Below are 18,393 nucleotides of genomic sequence, written 5' to 3' on the forward strand. Positions count from 1 at the left end.
ACCCCACAACAACAACAACAACAGCAGCAGCAGCAGCAACAACAACAAATCAAGCCCAACAGCCTGCCATTTACTCTCAATCAAATGCTTTTGTGGGCTCCTTTGGGAAGCACTGGATTGGGGAGTTTTGCAAACTTGGTCGGCTGAGCAAGTAGCTGGAGTCAGGTGGAGTGGGGCACTAATTTACATCACCCATCTCTAGCCCCGGGCTGGAGGCGATACACACCCCCCGAGGTGCTCCGGGGGCGGGGACGGGGGCGGGGGCGGGCAGCAGGCCATCGAGCAGCCCGGCGCGCCACCGCCCGTTGGATTGGCTCGAGCCTCTCCCGCCAGGCCTGCCCGGCTCCCGCGCGCCGCTGGGCCCGCCCCCCGCCGCCATCTTGGTCGTGGAGGAGCGGGCTGCACGCGTGAGTAAATAAGCGCGAGCCGGGAGCGGACGGCGGGCCCCGGGGCGGCGAGCTGCGGAGCGGACTTCCCGCGTGGGGGGTGAGGAGCGGGAGGCTCGGCTCGGCCCGGCCGGCGCCGCCTCTGCCCCCTCGCGGCCGGTGCTGCCTGGGAAGCGGCGGCGGGAGCCCGGCAGGCGGGAGGCCGGCCTGCGAGCGCGCGGCCCGGCGTGCAGGTGAGGGCGCCGCGCGGGCCGTGCCACCGGTCACTGGGTGTCTTCCGGCCTCGCTGCAGGGTGGCGGCCGACATGACGGCCCCAGGTCGCAGCCCCCTGGAGCCGCTTCTGGAGACTTGGGAAGACCCCTCGGTGCCTCCGGGAGAGCAGACGGACGCCTACCTAACTCTGACCAGGTGAGGCGGGCCGGAGGGACGAGCCCGGGGCGGGAGCCCGGGCAGCCGTGGGGACCCGGCGGACGCGGGTAGCTCGGGGCGCACCGGGCCATTGCCTGCCGAGTGACGTTGCGGGGCGCAGCGGCGGCGTCCGAGGGCTTTTTCGGGGACGAGCGGTTCTGTATTTTTTTTGGTCTGGCCCGCAGACGGGAAAGCCTTTAAAGAAAAGTTTGGAGTCGGGAGGCGTTTGGAGAGCAGGGCTTTGCCCTGCGAACCTCGGACGCCGTGGGAAAGTTGGCGATCCGGAGTTAGTGGGTTTAGTTAGGGTCTTTGACTCAGGCTCGCTCCAGTGCTCACCCCCCGACCCTGGCCTCGAACTTGTGGTTCTGCCGGAGTGGTTGAGATTACAGGTGTGCGAGTCAGCAAACCGGCCCCAGAATTGGCTTTAAAAAAAAAAAGAAAAAAAAAAAAAAAAAAGCAGAGCCAGGAACCCCGTTTTGACTTATTTGAAAGGCTTTAGAAAAATTTCTGAATTTTGTTAAACTTTCGTATCTTCTGAGTTAGAAAACATGATTAAGGAAAGGGACTCCCACTTTTCTCATGTAAAAAAATTACAAAAGAAAAGAAAAGAAAAAAAGAATAAGTTATCGAGGCCAAAAAAGCTTTGAGGCAAGTTACCGCTTATATGTGGTGTAACTTACAACATTTTTTTCTATATACCTTGAAACTTTTTAACGAAAGAGGTTAATTCCAAGGGCTTGAAAGTCATCTTTAAAAACTTAAAAAGCCAGTTACGAGTTAGAGTGCCTGCGGCTCCAGGTGTTGGATGGCTCTGGAACTGGAGTTACAGGTGGTTGTGAGCCACGAAAGGGTGCTGGGGATTGAACACCAGTCTTCTGCCAGAGCCTCTCTGTGTTCTTACCACTGGATCATCTCTCCGGCCCTGAAAGTAATCCTTAAAGTGATGGCAGTAATTTTTTGTTTGTTTGTTTATGCTTTCGACTAAGCTTATGTTCTATTTCCTTTAAAGTCGTATGACTGGAGAAGAAGGAAAAGAAGTCATTGCAGAAATCGAGAAAAACCTTTCTCGGCTGTACACGGTTTTAAAGGTCTGTGTTCCTTTCTTAATGACTTCGCACTGCCTCAGTCTGAACCCACTAGACTGAGCCCTTTGAAATCTTTTCTTAGCCTTCCAAATCTGGGCTTCCAGGAGCAACTCTGACTAGCTTTCTGATAAAATGGTTTTTCACTGTGGATGGAGCGTCATCATCCAGTGCGTTGTTAATGCCCTGAATACAACATATCATCAGTTATATTGATGAGACTATTATCTCAAGTGATTATATATGGTTCATCAGGTGCTCTCAGTTACCTTATATGTGTTCTCTCACTTCAGTTCATGTATGTACCACTAAGCTACATCCATAGACCAAGTCTGCTCTTTAAAGCCCCACTTTGCAGGTTAGGAAATTGGTTCATTTGCCTAAAGTGTCTAGGGTTGTCAGTTCAAAGCTTGTGTCTTATTAAAACAATAAAATCTGTGTTTTGGAAGGTCTGAGTAGTAATTTGTCCTAAAATGGCAACTATCTCAGTCTTCCCTTTCGATAGACAGTATTCATATTCATACTTTTTTTTTTTTTGGTTGGGGCAGAGGGATTTTTTCCAGTTTGGGAACCAGGTAGCTTAGCTAGGTGACAATCCTGCCTCTGCCTTCCAATTGGGATTATAGGCTGGCACTGACATACCCCACAGTATGTGTTATTTATTTTTATTTACATTAATTTTTGCTAATTTTGCTTGTTTGGAACACTTTAAAAAATTAGTTAACTTGTTTTCCTTGTTTAATCGTAATAGTTAATATCGGACTGAGTGTATTCTTAGCCTCACCTGGCCACTTAGTGACATCAGAACCTGCCATCAACACCTTTTAATACTCTTGTTTTTAGAATGAAAAGATTGAAGTGAATATCCCAGCCTTATTGAAATTGTTACTATTTTTTTTGACAGGGCCTCTAGTCCAGGCTGGCCTTGGACTTGTATATAGCTGAGGATGACCCTGAACTTCTGATCCTCCTGCCTCCCAAGTGCTGGGATCACAGGCACGTGCCACCACTTTGCATTTATGCCATGCTGGGGATTGAACCCAGGGCTTCATGCATGCCAGACAAGCACTGTACCCACCAAAGTACAACCCCAGTCCCAAACTTGCTGAGCATTTTTTAAGACCCAAGAGAAAGTGCCTAATATAATATATAGTCGACTTGAGAATTGCTACATTGCAGCTCGCTTCCCTTTCCTAGTCTTAGAAGAAGGCAGCACTCCATTCTAAAACTAGGGTGTCAGATTTGCATTTGAGACTTTGCTTATTCTTGTAGAAGAACCCTGTTGCCTCTGTTTCCTGTCTAATAATGTTAACATTTTTCATCTGTTGGCTTTCTCTTTGTTTTTGCATGGATATGGGAGATGTCATTTGTCTTTTCTTAAAAATGGTCTTTCAGTTGATTTTTTTTTTTGTTTGTTTGTTTACTTTTTTATGTGTATGGGTATTTACCTGCATGTCTGTCTGTGTATCACGTGTGTGCAGTGACCACAGAAACCAGAAGAGGGTGTCAGAACAGTAGAAATTGGAGGTAGACAGGTTGTGAGCTGTCGTGTGTGCACTGGGAACCAAACGTAGATCATCTGCAAGAGTAACGCTATTTTAACCAGTCCCTTTCAGTTGGTCTTTTTCTAGTTTCCTCCTCCTCTGCGAAACTTCCCTATCTTTTTTCAATTAATTCCCAAAGGTTGGCTGATTGATTGGATAAAAATGCAATGATTTTGGGTTGCAACAAGCTTTTAACTCTAGAAACTGTATTTGTCTGCTGTCAATGTACTTTGTTTTATAGGCTCACATTTCCAGTCAGAACTCAGAACTGAGCAGTGCTGCTTTACAAGCCTTGGGATTTTGTTTATATAATCCCAGAATTACCTCAGGATTGTCAGGTAGGGAAACTGATTAGTATCTGTTGATTTTATAGTTTAAAACAGTTAAAGTACTGTTATCTATGGATAAATTGTTCCCCTCCCTCCTTAAGGTATTAATTTGGAACATGTGCAGCTACACTGAAGTGCAAGAGTCATATCTACCATGTGGGTTCTGGGGACTGGACTTACTAGGCTAGATGGCAAGGGCCTTTACTGGCTCAGTCTTTTTAGTAGAACACAGTAAATTGGAAGTTAATATCTGTCTGTCTGGCTGATTTATGATTGATGTGGCAGTCATACCCCCTAAGGGCCTTGTTGAGTTGAAGATTTCTTATATTATTAATAAGTGTGATTTTGGAAGTGGTAGTAAAGTATAGTAGTATTACTAAGCACTGTTAATAGTTCTATTCTGTAGTTTGCAATTGTAAAAGAAACCTACAAGATGGCTATTAGAGGAACTGAGGGGTAGGTAATAAGGGGATATCATAAAGTTGTTACTCTTTCCCTCCCTCAGTGGAGTTGCAGTTTTTCTTCTGTGTATAAGTCTCCATAGCATCCTAAGATGACAATAGTTAATTGAGTTGTGTAAGATAAAAAAAGGGTTTGCAGTTTGCAACTGTTTCCCCTTTGGTCAGGATTGTTTACTTTTTGCAAGAAGTGATATTGGTCAGCATCTCTAGGTTTTGTGATCATCTGCACTTTCTGAACATCCCCATCTACCTTTGTTACTTTTATTTTACTTTTGTAGTTGACATTTTAAAGATTTTAACTATGCTACATAAATGAAATTAAAATGCTTGTTTTTCAGAGGCAAATATTCAAGAACTGCTTTTAACCTTGAATGGTATCATTAAGAGTTCAGACAAAAATGTGTGTACCAGGGCACTGTGGGTAATATCCAAACAGACGTTTCCTACTGAACTTGTTAGCAAAATGGTGAGTCTAGTTTTGGGACATCTGAATTATATGCTCAAAAGACAGTTGTGGTTCACCTGATTGGTATGTGTTTTTGTCATTTAGGTATCCAGTATTATGGATTCATTGGAAGTGATACTAAGTAAAGGAGAGATACATTCTGCTGTTGTTGATTTTGAAGCATTAAATGTTATTATAAGGTATGCAGTTGGTTCTTGTATACATTAGAATAATCAAGCTTTGGAACTCTGGGGTTAGTGTATTTAATGATGAGATGGATGTTAAGCAACAGGGCTGGCATTTGCTTCTAAGCCTGACAACCTGAGTTGAATTCCTAAAGTCCATATGAATAGGAAAGACACTATTCCTGCAAGTTCTCTGACCTAAACACCACGAATGTGTAGACAGTCACACTGGTACGCATGCATAAACACACAAATGTATAAAACAGTAATGTTTAAAAAACCAGAAGTGGGGGCTCAGCAGTTAAGAACATTGAATCTGAATTCAATTCCCAGCAACCACATGGTGGCTCACAACCATCTATAATGGGATCTGATGCCCTTTTCTGGTGTGTCTGAAGACAACTACAGTGTACTCATTAAATAAGTAAATACCAGATGTGATTATCCTTTATACCAAGTTAAGCAAGAGAAAGGTAACAAGATGGAACACTATCTGAGTTGGTTCTAAAAACTGTAGGTTAAGACTTTCAAAATAAAACGTACTCACTCCGAAGTGAGCCTAGCCAGGAGCATCTTTGTACCTTACTCACAGACATGCTGACAGCACAATTTTGCTTAGTTTTAGTTTTCAGAGGTTTCTTGGAATTGCCCAACTGTTTAACTGTATTTTAGTGCTGTGTCTGACTTATTTCTCTGTACACATGCATGTATACATTCTCAAATAATTGGGTCATGTTTTGCACATTTCTGTGTGATGCTCATTTTCCTGGTAATTTATTTTGTAGTGTGAGAGATTTGAGCATAATAGGTAATAAATACTCTACCACTAAGCTGTGCCCCAAACCATATGTCTTAAAAAAAAAAGAAAAAAAAATTGGAGACTGTATCTCATCAAATTGCCTAAGGTTGGACTTGGCTTACCATGTAGGTGAAGTAGGCCTTTAAACCTTGTGCTCTTAGCCTCTTGAACAGTTGGATTTATAGATGTGCCTCACCTGCCCTTGCTTCTTCTTTTTTTTTTTTAAGATTTATTTATTTATTATATTTAAGTACACTGTAGCTGTCCTCAGACACTCCAGAAGAGGGCGCCAGATCTCGTTACGGATGGTTGTGGGCCACCATGTGGTTGCTGGGATTTGAACTCTGGACCTCTGGAAGAGCAGTCGGTGCTCTTACCCACTGAGCCATCTCACCAGCCCCTGCCCTTGCTTCTTGATAGTTTAGCTTGACCTCATCTTTTAAGTTTAATTTAGTCATTGGTTTCTCCATTGTAGGCTAATTGAACAAGCCCCAGTTCAAATGGGAGAAGAGTCTGTGAGGTGGGCCAAATTGGTCATACCATTAGTTGTTCACTCAGCACAAAAAGTACATTTGCGGGGAGCCACTGCTCTAGAGATGGGGATGCCATTGCTGCTTCAGAAACAACAAGAAATAGCCTTGATTACAGAGCACCTTATGACTACTGTAAGTCTTTCCTTTCTTTTGTGTGTGGTATGAAATTGACTGGCTCTTGTTAAGGTGTCCTGAGAAATGACACTGCGACAGACCTGGTATAAGGGAGTTTTATTTGGGGGAAGAGAGGAGAGCCCAGGATCTGGAGAAGAGGTAGAGGCAGACAGATAGGAGTAGAGAGAGCTAGAAGGGCAGAAAGGGGGAGAGAGAAGGGCCATCCAGAAGCACTGGGAACAGAGGAAGGGGCAGAGGGAGGGAGAGGGAGGACGGAGGTCAAGGGAGCTAGGGAGTGAGCACTAGCAGTCCTTTTTTTTTTAATGTGCCACCACCTGGAGATGGCAGCCGGTTGCTAAGACTGGGAGGAGCCTAGCAGAATCCCCCCTCTAAGCCAACAGTAAGAGTTTGCTGAGTTCTACATTCAGGAATTTCTACCTTGAGCATAAAATTCAGCCTAAATTAATCGGTATAGTTACATCATCTCTGAGGAGTGGTAGACTGTTAGTTCAGCATGCACAAAGCCTTGGGCACAAAACAAAAGAAACAAATGCAGAAAGGAATTGTTAGTTTAATCAAATTACTCATAATAAATGAGTTGAAACATTTTTGCTAAAGTTTAGATATTTTATCCCTTCTCTAATGAGTGAATAAAGAGGGGTTATATTTTGAAAAAGGAAGAATTATGTTGAATTATCTCAGCAGATACACACTTAATGCTTATAAACTCATGTAGTGCAGTTTCTGGCTATGGTTTCAGGTCTTAAGTTTTTAAGCTTGTATTCTTGGCAATAATTATTGGACATCAGTTTTTTGGTTTTGTTGTTTTCATGTGAATTGTTCTAAGAGCACTATTGGCTACTGTATAAATTTGCCAAGTTTATATATGAGGCATATGTAGTAACATATATAAATGTTAAAATTAGAACCTTTTAGCAGTGATTGAAAGCCAGTGTAAGAACTGGCTGTGTATAATAATAATGATAATAATAATATTAATAATAGTGTCAGTTCATTTTAGGGGAGAAAGTCATGATTACAAAGGGCCCCTTTATGTTTGTGACCCAGTTAGTATTCAAGGGGTGCCGTGGGCAGCTTTTCTTCTGTAGAAAGGAATGAAAAAGTGCACTATTACATAGGAATAGGACTTGAGGACTACTTTTGTTTTGAGTAAGATCTCACTGTGTACTCCTCTGTGGCGTAGAGTTCATTGTATATAGACTAGGTTGGCCTTGAACTCAGATTTTTCTGCCTCCTGAGTCTGGGATTAAAGGTGCAAGCCACCAAGCCTGGTTTAATGTAGTGAGTTCCAGAAGACAGTCTTGTAGTCCTCAGGCACTACCTTAAAAAAAAAAAAAAAAAAAAGAGAGAGGAAGAAAGAGAGGAAGAAGACCGTTTCATTGGCCTGGAACGAGTGAGACACCCAGAGTTTCTCTCTGTGTCACTGGCTGTCCTGGAACTCCATAGACCAAGCTGGTCTAGATTGAACTCGCAGATCCACCCCAAGGTTCTTGCTTTCTCCACCTTTCCAGCTTTGGGATTTCAAATTTGTACAGCTGTGTCAGACTTTTTTTTTAGACATGTGTTCTGGGAATTGAATTTACGTTCTCATGCTTTCGCACTGGCCATGAAGTTTTTATTGGTGATGTGATTTATATGGTAAGCCACATGTTAGTTTCTTGTTGCTGTGATGTGGTCCTTCAGAGAATAAACATAGACTCAAAAAACAGCAGTCAAAAAATGTGATTACGTTGGGCTTTAGTTTGGTCACTTTGGTCCCATGCATTTGATGTCACGACCTCGCCATTGTGTTAGGAGTGGAGTGTATGGTAGAGTATCTGTCATCTCATAGATGACAGCACACGCATGTAAACCTAGAACTTGGGAAGCATCTCCATGAGTTGAAGGCCAGCTTGTCTTTCATAATAAGTAACAGGTCATCCATAGCTGACCTCATCTTAAAAAATATTCAGGGACTAAAAATCAGTTTACTAGAGGCATAATTAGAATTAGCCAGGGCAAGATGCTCTTCATAGACTCCTCCACTACTTTCTCAAATAGGTCAGTTTTTATACTAATGTGCTTTCTCCACATAGGCCAATGTATACATTAGCTAAAATATTTTTTAAATTTCCTATTAAAATTTATTATTGTATGTGTGATTGTGAATGCCAGGTTATACACGCTTTCATGCATATGGATCAGAGGACAACTTTTATTTTTGGAGACAGTCTTAATATGGAACTCACTGTTTAGACCAGACTTGGATCAGATCAGCCTGCCTCTGCCTCCTGAGTGATGGGATTCAAGGCAGATATCACCATGCCCAGTAAGAGGGCAAGTTGAGAGTCAGTAGTTAATGTAGGTCTGAGTATCTTGTTGATAGGCCCTGAGGGGCACTGAGCCATATCTGAGGCTCTTGAGCTTTTAGACATCTGTTACTATGAAGCTGTTAAGAGTATCAGTATGAGAAGATTGTTATGGTATCATTTGAATTGTAGTTAATGATGGGCCTGAAGTTTTTAGGAAAAGTATACTGGTAAGAAAAATGTGACCTGAATTGATGGGCATCTGGATGGTCAGTTGAGCGTTAAACTTACTGGTAGAACTAAGTGCTTTCTTTTTACTGTATGAAAAGGTCTTAGACTTGGATAGTGGATGTTTTGCCTTTTAAAGTATTTGATAAATGTTTTACTTTTGTTCACAGAAATTAATCTCAGAACTCCAAAAACTATTTAAGAATAAAAATGAGACTTATGTGTTAAAATTATGGCCTTTGTTTGTCAAACTTCTTGGAAAGGTAAGTGAATTGCTACCTTACCTTGTTGAATTATCTTGGAAAGGATAGTGAATTAGTTGGTATTTTCATAATTTGAACATGCCAGAATATTTACTTTTTAGTGTGTCTTGTGCAAGGTTCTGTGGAACTTACCATTCAGCACATAGCTCAAGCACAGCCCTGCAATTTGCATTAACCCTCCTGTATCTGCCTACCAAATTCTGGGATTGTAGATGTGAACCACTAGGCCTAGTTGATGCATGATGCTTGCATGCTCATATGTACATGCATGTGGAGGCCACCTCAGGTGTTGCTCATTAGGTGCCATCTGCCCTTTCATTTCTTTACTACATTTATTTGTATGACTATGTGTGATATGTGATACGCATCAGGACTGCTTGGTGTGGGGGTGGGGTTGTTCACTCTTCCACTGTGGGGTTCCCTGCAATTGAACCCAGGTTGCCAGATCCACCTGTGTCTGTGCTGAGATTAAAGCATCTGCCACTGTCTACCCAGCTTAGACCTTTGAGGCAGAGTTCTTACTTGGGTCCTTAATAATGAGTAGCAAGTACTTTATTGAACAAGCTATCTGTTTTCCTAGACCCTCAGCTTGTTTATCTTGCTTAATATATCTTTATTACTCCTGCTATAGGTTTTTGTTTGTAAGTAATGTGGCTTTTGTTTACTGGTTAGATTTTGAATTTCCAAGAACATATAGTAAGTGAATAAATAACTTTCTGATGCCTTTTCTCCTTTCTTAGACCTTGCACCGAAGTGGGAGTTTCATCAACTCTTTGCTACAGCTAGAAGAACTGGGCTTCCGTAGTGGAACACCCATGATTAAAAAAATCGCTTTCATTGCTTGGAAAAGCTTAATAGATAATTTTGCTTTAAACCCAGGTATGTAAATAGTCTTAAGTCCTTTCTTTCAGCATTTATTTTTGTAAGTTTAATCGTGTCTGTGTGTTGTGTGTGTGATGAGGGGAAAGAGCATCTGGGCTGTGATAAGAGGGATAATGGATACTTTGTGGAGTCCATGTCTTTTGCCATTATTGCATGGGTTCTAGGAATCAAGCTAACATCATCAGAGTTAAACATCAGCAAGCCTGAGACATCTTGCTGGTCATGTTTTGCTTTTTTGAGGCAGGTTCTAAGAATGTAGCTGGGGCTGGTATTGAACTAAGTAGGTAGCCCAAACTAATCAAATTTTTAATTTAGCATGGAATGAATCATTTATTGTTCTGAATTTTTTGGGCTTTATATCAAAATGTTCTTATTAACCTTACCTTAAGGGAACAAACATACAGATTTAAGACATTGAAAATTGCTAATATATGACTTACCCTAAGTTATTTCAGAAGTTGAACAAAATGAAAAGCTATTTATTTGTGGTTATCTATCTACTCTGAGTTAAATGTCATATCTGTCTCTTTAAAGTCACTACAGTAGGTCTGAGTTTATGAGTACTTTGGAAAACCTGATTTATCAGGAGCAATACAAACAATAGTTGAAGAAACAGTGATAGTCATGGGATGAAAATTTCAATAACTTAGTTTTCTCATCATAGCTCTAGAAATGTGCTCCAAACCGGATATATTAATATAGATATGTAACAGGCTAAATGAAGTTAAGCCTTATATTATAGGTTCTATATTATAGATTAGAGGAGGTGCACTCCTCTAATACCTGTTCTCAGGAGGTGGAATCAGGTAGATTCTGGATCCTGAGGCCAGCCTGATCTACATAGTGAGCTCTCCAGGATCTACAGACAAAACAAACCTAGCTAGGAGATAGCTTAGACAGTTTAATCCTAGGTTTGATTGGTAGTGTGTGTTTGTATCTTTGTCGCATAACATCTAGACTTTCTATAGAAGTGGTAATGGCATTGATAAAGGGGATATACACCATTAAACACTGTCTTTGCTGATGTATACGATGTGTGAGCTAAGATTGTATCTTAGTTTTCTGTACCCAAGTCAAGAACACATCTAGTAAAAATATATTTTTTTAAAGAATTGGCTTTGAGGGGATGGAGAGAGATGGGCTAGTGGTTAAGAGTGCTTGCTGCTATTCCAGAAGACACACCCATATTGGGAGGCTTACAGCTATTTGCATAATTCCAGCTCTTCTGGGCTCCAAGAGCCCTGGACATGGCATATACTCTCCCAAACATACACACATACACATAAAAATGAAAGCAAATCTCCAGAATTAGCAAATAAACAAAACAAGACAAACACAACATTGAGTTTCACTTTTGTGTTGAAGTCTAACAGTCATTAAAGTAGGGGACAAGGCTGACTAAATGTGTAGCTTTCTAAAAAAAATTAGATGGCACTAGTGGTAATGGTGCTGATGTATGTATGTTTGTATGTTTGTTGGTTTTTCGGGACAGGTTTTATTTGTGTATCTTTGGCTGTTCTGGAACTCTGTAGACCAGGCTGGTCTCAAACTCAAAGAGATCTACTTGTTTCTGCCTCAGATTAAAGGTGTGGGTCACCACTGCCTGGCCATTAGTTGATTTCTAAAATAACCTTTGTTATAATGTAAAAATATGCCTTTTTTTTTTGTTGTTTTGAGGCAAAATCTTAACGTTGACCATGTTGTTGGCCTCCTGATCGATCCTCTTGCCGGGCCCCATGTCCTGCTGGGCATGAGCCATTATGGTTCTTTGCCTCTGCTTCTTTTAGGAAATTGGAACGTCCTTGGCTTGAATCCACTAAATGGGAGTAGCATCCCTTCAGTTGTAACAGCCTGAAATATTGTAGATATTGCTAGATGGTCACACTGTTGGTGGGAATAGTAACCCTTTTATGTTACACTGTATCTAATACTGCCGTTTCTATTCTGGTTTTGGCCCAGTTATACTGGAGTTTGTCAAAGTGAGAAGTTTATTCTTACCTTTTTTGCTACAGTAGTCTTTAACTTGTGTCATATTTCCTTTTAAGATATACTTTGTAGTGCAAAAAGACTGAAGTTGTTAATGCAACCTTTGAGTTCCATCCATGTGAGAACAGAAACTTTAGCATTAACAAAACTAGAAGTCTGGTGGTATTTACTGATGAGACTTGGACCTCAGCTCCCTGCCAATTTTGAACAGGTAATATCAGAATTATTGACTTATTTAGGGTGCTTTTTGTTTGTTTTTGTTTGTGATAGGGTCTCACTATGTAGCTCTACCTGCACTGGAACTCCCTCTGGATATTAGGCTGGCCTCAAATTCATATATACCTCCTTGCTTTCTGAGTGCTGAAATTAGGGGTATTCATCACCATGCCTGGCATGTGTCCTTAAATCCTTACCAGTTTAATCTCAGAAGTTTTTTGTTTGGTTATTATATATATCAGTATTACGAAGGCCTTTTATGTTATAAGAACTTGAATATGTTTCAGAGTATTTTCCAGGGGCCTAATAAAATAGGGTATCATTTATAAACCATTTATAAATCATCAAATGCTAACATACCTACTAGAGCACTTATTTTTTATTTTAAAATTGATCTCATTTTGTATGTTTTTGGGTCTTTTGCGTGCATGTCTGTCTGTCTGTCTGTCTGCCCTGCTTCTGTGCCTGCCATTGCTGTCGAGAAAGAGTTGACCCCTGGAACTGGAATGGTGGTTGTGAGGTGCTATGTGGCCATTGGGAATCACACCCTGGACCTTTGGAACAGTAGCCAGTGCTCTGAGTCCTGAACTTTCTCTCCCCAGATACTCTATAATATGAATGTTAGTGTTTAGCAGTCAATTAATTAACTAACATTAATGTGCTATACAATAAAATAAAATAATAAAATAAAAATTTTCTCCTTTTTCTAGATGACATAGTTAAGCAGTCATTTAAAATATTTACTGACACTAAACACTAATCTGATCCAAGCCTATCTTATTTGACAATTTGTTGGTTTCTAATTAAAAAAACATTAAAAGATAGATTTTTACTTACATCCGTAGTGACTTGCTTTTTGTGGAAGGTGTATTTGTTTTAGAGTCCTTGTTGACTATTGGTGCCTTTTCATTGAGGCAGATTCCAACAATTTAAGACAGGTTGGCCTTGAACTTGGCCGTTTTTCTCATCGCTCTCTTGAGTTACTGGCGTTATATGAGCCCTACCATATTGATTTTTTTTTTTCTTTGAGACTTGGTCTCATGGTGTTCAGGGCTAGGGCTGGCTTTGTAGCCACGAATAGCCTTCTGATCTTCCTGCCTTCATCTCCTAAATGCTGGATTATAGGTGTACAGGGATGAAAACCAGAGCTTCGCACATGTCAGTTGAGCTACATCCTCGCCATACTATTGTTTGGAAGTTCTGGAGGACCCTGTGTATACTAACTAGGGGAGCTTCCAATGAGTTTTATTAGTTTACTTAGTTCCTGTGTGAAAATGGACATAAAATAAATCATAATGAAATCCTCAAATTCTGCCACAAGATCTTAAGAGTCTAATCTAGTTGTCTAATTTATTAGTTGGGAGAGCATAGCGAATAGATAAGGCCGGTAGCGGATGATTTTAGAAGAGAGCTTTAAACTGTCTTGATGTGTTCTAATGTGACTTCAAAAAAGCTATGTATTGCTTAGTGGTGAGTATGCTTAATGGTGCCTCACTGTGAGTTTATTTTTTGGTGTAGATGTGGGTTGTATTTGTTTTGTTTGCATTTTCAAGATGGGGTTCTATAGCCTGGCTGGCCTTGAAATCCGAGATTGCCTGCCTCTGCCATTGCCTCTTCACCATGGGTTTAATCTGTATCATCAGAGAAGAATTAAAAAACTTAAATCAGCTAGGCATGGTAGTGTACAACTTTAATCCTAGCATTTGGGAGGCAGAGGCAGGTGGGTCTCTGAGTTTGAGGCTAGCCTGATCTACAAATTGAGCTCCAGGATAGCTGGGACTACACAGAGACCCCTACCCCCCACCCCCAAACAAAAGAAGGGTTGGGGATTCAGCTAAATTGACTGGATCCTTGCTTAGCATGCCTGGTAGCCTAGCGTCAAACTTCTGAACCAGGAAAATGGGAATGTACTGGAGTGTAACCCCAGTACTGGAGAAGTAGAGGAAAAAGAATAGCCGGGCTTGGTGGTGCATCCCAGCACTTGGGACTCAGAGGCAGGCGGATTTCTGAGATCAAGGCCAGCCTGGTCTACAGAGTGAGTTCCAGGACAGCCAGGGCTACACAGAGAAACCCTGTCTCAAAAAACAAAACCAAAAAAAAACCCCAACAAACAAACAACCAAACAAACAACCAAAAAACCAAACAACCAAACAAAAAGATTTATAATTATGTTCAGTCATTTTGGTTATATGTTGAATTCAAGGACAACTTGGGTTGCAGAAAACCTGTTGGGGGAAAATGTACAGTAAAAACAAGAGTAGCATGTGAAACTAACTCAGAATTTATCTGCCAAAACTAATGTATATGGTTTTGCCTGAGAACTAACCAACACACAGATAATAACTCAGGCAAGGGCTGGAGAGATGGCTCAGCAGTTAAGAACACTGACTGCTCTTCCAAAGGTCTGGAGTTCTGATCCCAGAAACCACATGGTGGCTCACAACCATCCATAATGAAATCTGATGCCCTCTTCTGGTGTGCCTGAAAACAGCTACAGTGTACTTACATATAATAAATAAATCTTTAAACAAATAATTCAGGCAAATATAAGTGTTGAAAATTTATCCAGCATTTATTTGCTTTTGTTTTTTGTTTGCTTTTGTTTTTGTTTGTTTATTTATTTATTTATTTATTTTGGTTTTTCGAGACAGGGTTTCTCTGTATAGCCCTGGCTGTCCTGGAACTCACTTTGTAGACCAGGCTGGCCTCGAACTCAGAAATCCGCCTGCCTCTGTCTCCCAAGTGCTGGGATTAAAGGCGTGCGCCACCATGCCCGGCTATTTGTTTAGTTTTGAGATCAAGTCTTGCTGTGTAGTCTTGGCTGTCTAGGAACTCTTCCTCCTGAATTCTAGTATTTAAAGCATATGCCTATCCTTACAAGGCTTTCATTTTAGTTTTTAATGCATGGGATAACCAATAAAATTTAATACAGGTTGAACACTTATGGCAGTAAGTATTTTATATTTTTCTAGAACTTAGGACTCCTTCCAAAATAATTTTTTTCAGACTTAATTATTTTAATAGTATAAGTGTTATACCTGCATATTATGTCAGTATGTACTATGCTCTTACCTGGTGCTCATGAAGGTCAGGAGAGGACATTGAGTCTCCTGGAACTAGATGGCTGAGCTATCATATAAGTTCGCGGAATTGAACCTATATATGCAAGAATAATAAATGTTCCTAACTTCTGAGATTTTTCTATCTCCAGATCTTGGGATATTTGGATATAAGGAATAGGACTAAAGTTTCACCATAAAATTTGTTTTATATATAGAGTTGTATAAGGTAGTTTTATTTTGCTACCTCTTCTGTGAGACTGGTCATGTTTAGGATAAAAAAAAACCTTCAAGGGGTGGAGAGATTGATTGCTCAGTGGCTGAGAGAACACAGGCTGCTTTTCCAGAGGACCTGAGTTTAATTACCAGCACCCATGAGGCAGTTCATAACTGTCTGTAACCCCAGTTCTAGGGGACATCCTCACATTAATACACAAAGATTATTTAAAGGAAAACTTATCAGGAGTTAAGGTTTTAAGTTGGCTTGCCGTGTGCTGGAGAAGTGGCTTCTGAATAAGAACACGTATCTTGTAAAGCTTCTACAAACGTGACAATGAACCGATTGCTGTTCGCCTTTTCTTCTGTTAGGTGTGTGTGCCACTGATTCAGAGTACAGTAAGTGCTGATAGTAGTCCTTCACCTCAAGGCAATTCATCTCGAGGGTCTGCTTCTCCTGCCTTAAGTCCACTGACTCCGGGACATAAAGGTGAGAGATGTTTTTGGAAAAGTCTTTGAAGGGTGGTCACAGGCCTCTGGAGATGACATTCTTTAAGCAAAAGTTTTTTTTAACTGAGACAGGATCCCATATAACCTAGCTTTGTTAGGACTTGAGGTTAATCTTCATTTGGTAACCCTCTGCCTCTCAAGTATTGGGATCAGAGGACACGACGCTAATATATTCTTACCTATATTGTTTTTGTTACTGATAACCTTTTTTTTTTTGGTTTTTCGAGACAGGGTTTCTCTGTAGTCCTGGCACTCACTTTGTAGACCAGGCTGGCCTGGAATTCAGAAATCTGCCTGCCTCTGCCTCTGCCTCCCAAGTGCTGGGATTAAAGGCGTGCACCACCACGCCCGGCTTTGATAATTTTTAACTAGATTATTGTGGGTGGTTGGGAAACAAATTTTTCTTTTCATTCTCTTTTTTTTGCTTTTCACCTTGCTTTGTCATTAGGTGTCATGTAGCCCCAGCTAGGTTTTAATTTTTTCCTATTTGTGGCAGTGATTTACTGTGTAGCCCAGACTTGAATTTGAACTCTTTGCTTTTGAGACATGGTTTCACTATATAGTCCTGGTTAGCCTAGAACCCACTAGGCTGACCATACTGGCCTTGAACTGACAGGAATCCTGCCTCTAAATGCTGGGATTGCAAATGGGTACAACCAAGCCCAGCTCTTTTCATGAAACTGTGCTTGTATGGAAAAAATAGGTCTTTAAAGATGTTTTCCATTTAAACAAATTGCATCTCTGCATTGGGAACCAATTATTTGCCATTACTTTATTTTAGTGGTTTGTTAATAATTTCAAGGTTTGTATTAATGCTTGAGAAATTTATATCATGTTTTCAAATGTATAGTATCTTGATTGGAAATATAACTTGTTTTCAATTTGGTCTTTCTCTCTTAAAGGTGCTTCTCCTTATGGAAGTCCCCGTGGGAACCTGAGTTCAAATACAGGTGGAATGGCTGCAATCCCTTCTATTCAGCTTTTGGGACTGGAAATGATGCTTCATTTTTTGTTGGGTCCAGAAGTCTTGAGTTTTGCCAAGCAACACAAGATTGTATTGAGTTTAGGTATTTGATTTTGAAATAATTTCATGTGTTTGAAACATTCCAAAACATAACTGTTGAATGGAGGAGAGGCCACATTTTCACTGAGGCTCACTAGTAATGATGGTCTTGTATTTGAAATTAGCGCATAAATACTCGTTTTTTTCCTTTCTGTTGTTTGTTTTTTTAAATTTTTCCTTTAGAAAGGGTTTTTCTGTATAACAGCTCTTGCTAGCCTAAAACACAAAGAGATCCACCTGCCTCTGCCTCCCAAGTGCTGGAATTAGTGCATGGAGTCATTACGACTGGCTGAATTTCAACCTTTCAAGGAAAAATATTTTTAGACATTTAAGAATAGGGGTGTGTGTGTGTGTGTGTGTGTGTGTGTGAAATTTGCTTTATAAATCTGACTGTATTTGCTTTTCCATTTTAGAGCCACTGGAGCACCCGCTAATCAGCAGCCCTTCTTTCTTCTCAAAGTATGCACATACACTTATCACTGCAGTTCATGACAGCTTTGTCTCAGTGGGAAAGGATGCCTCAGGTAAATCTGGGGAAGTTTTAGAATTCAAAAGTGCTTATTTTTTAAGTATTTATCTTGTTTGCTTGTCTATGTGTGTGGTCATACATGTGCCACAGCGTATGTGGATGTCAGAGGACAACTATTTGGGACTCAAGTTCTCTACCAGGTACATCTTCCGAATCGAATTTAGGTACCTTTACCCATCGAGCCATCTTATCAGCCACCAAAAGTGTGCTTTGAAGGAAGCTCAAATTGTAAATATTTGTTTGGTATTAACTCATTGGCCAAATTGTGCAATGAAAAATTTGTTTTTTTGTTTTTTTTGTTTTTTTGATATAACTTGTATTACACCATTAGAAATGAGATTGGAGTGGAGTGGCTGACAGCATGGGGGAGGCAGAGGCAGGCCAATCTCTGTGATTATTGATGCCTGTGTTGTCTATGTAGCACATTCCAGGTATGTCAAAGCTGCCTAGGAAAAGAAAGAAGCTAGTTGTATAAAGAGATAAATAATACATAGTTTTATAAGTGACTAGTAGAAATTTGACTCAAGCCTAGACTTTACATCTTCAGTCTTTGCATTCAAATTTGTGCTTAGGGCCCAATAAAAGAAATGTAAAGCCTTTTATGGTGGCTTACCTTTGTGAAATAGGATTGAGGCAACCCTGGACAGCAGAATGAGACCTTGTTTTCAAAATAGACATGAGTAAGGTAGCAAACCATCCCAGCTCTGCAGAAGCTGAGGCATGGGGCAGTGATTTGAGGCTGACGTGATATCCAGATCTAGAGCTTGACTCTCAAAAATAAGTAGATAAGGGCTGGTGAGATGGCTCAGTGGGTAAGAGCACCCGACTGCTCTTCCAAAGGTCCA

The 18,393-nt window shown here is 40.8% G+C and overlaps 1 protein-coding gene across 6 annotated transcripts in view; it reads left to right on the top strand.

Moving 5' to 3' along the window:
• The first annotated feature begins 380 nt into the window (after window positions 1-380).
• The window catches only part of Rif1 (replication timing regulatory factor 1), a 48,598-nt gene continuing 30,585 nt past the window's right edge, over window positions 381-18,393 (top strand). For 2 of the 6 annotated variants that reach the window (XM_021150370.2, XM_021150374.2), the window contains exons 1-12: window positions 432-795; window positions 1,805-1,883; window positions 3,663-3,759; window positions 4,550-4,677; window positions 4,762-4,856; window positions 6,116-6,305; window positions 8,995-9,087; window positions 9,828-9,966; window positions 12,015-12,166; window positions 15,819-15,936; window positions 16,859-17,023; window positions 17,433-17,543. In XM_021150370.2, the coding sequence (XP_021006029.1) occupies window positions 692-795; window positions 1,805-1,883; window positions 3,663-3,759; window positions 4,550-4,677; window positions 4,762-4,856; window positions 6,116-6,305; window positions 8,995-9,087; window positions 9,828-9,966; window positions 12,015-12,166; window positions 15,819-15,936; window positions 16,859-17,023; window positions 17,433-17,543 (1,471 nt within the window). In that variant the 5' untranslated portion in view covers window positions 432-691. Of the gene's footprint in view, window positions 408-430; window positions 796-1,804; window positions 1,884-3,662; window positions 3,760-4,549; window positions 4,678-4,761; window positions 4,857-6,115; window positions 6,306-8,994; window positions 9,088-9,827; window positions 9,967-12,014; window positions 12,167-15,818; window positions 15,937-16,858; window positions 17,024-17,432; window positions 17,544-18,393 lie in introns of those variants that run through there. The other 4 variants (XM_021150360.2, XM_029473529.1, XM_021150381.2 and 1 more) reach the window with 4 other exon arrangements.

The sequence above is a fragment of the Mus caroli genome, chromosome 2 (assembly GCF_900094665.2).
Source record: "Mus caroli chromosome 2, CAROLI_EIJ_v1.1, whole genome shotgun sequence".
Taxonomy (NCBI): Eukaryota; Metazoa; Chordata; class Mammalia; order Rodentia; family Muridae; genus Mus; species Mus caroli.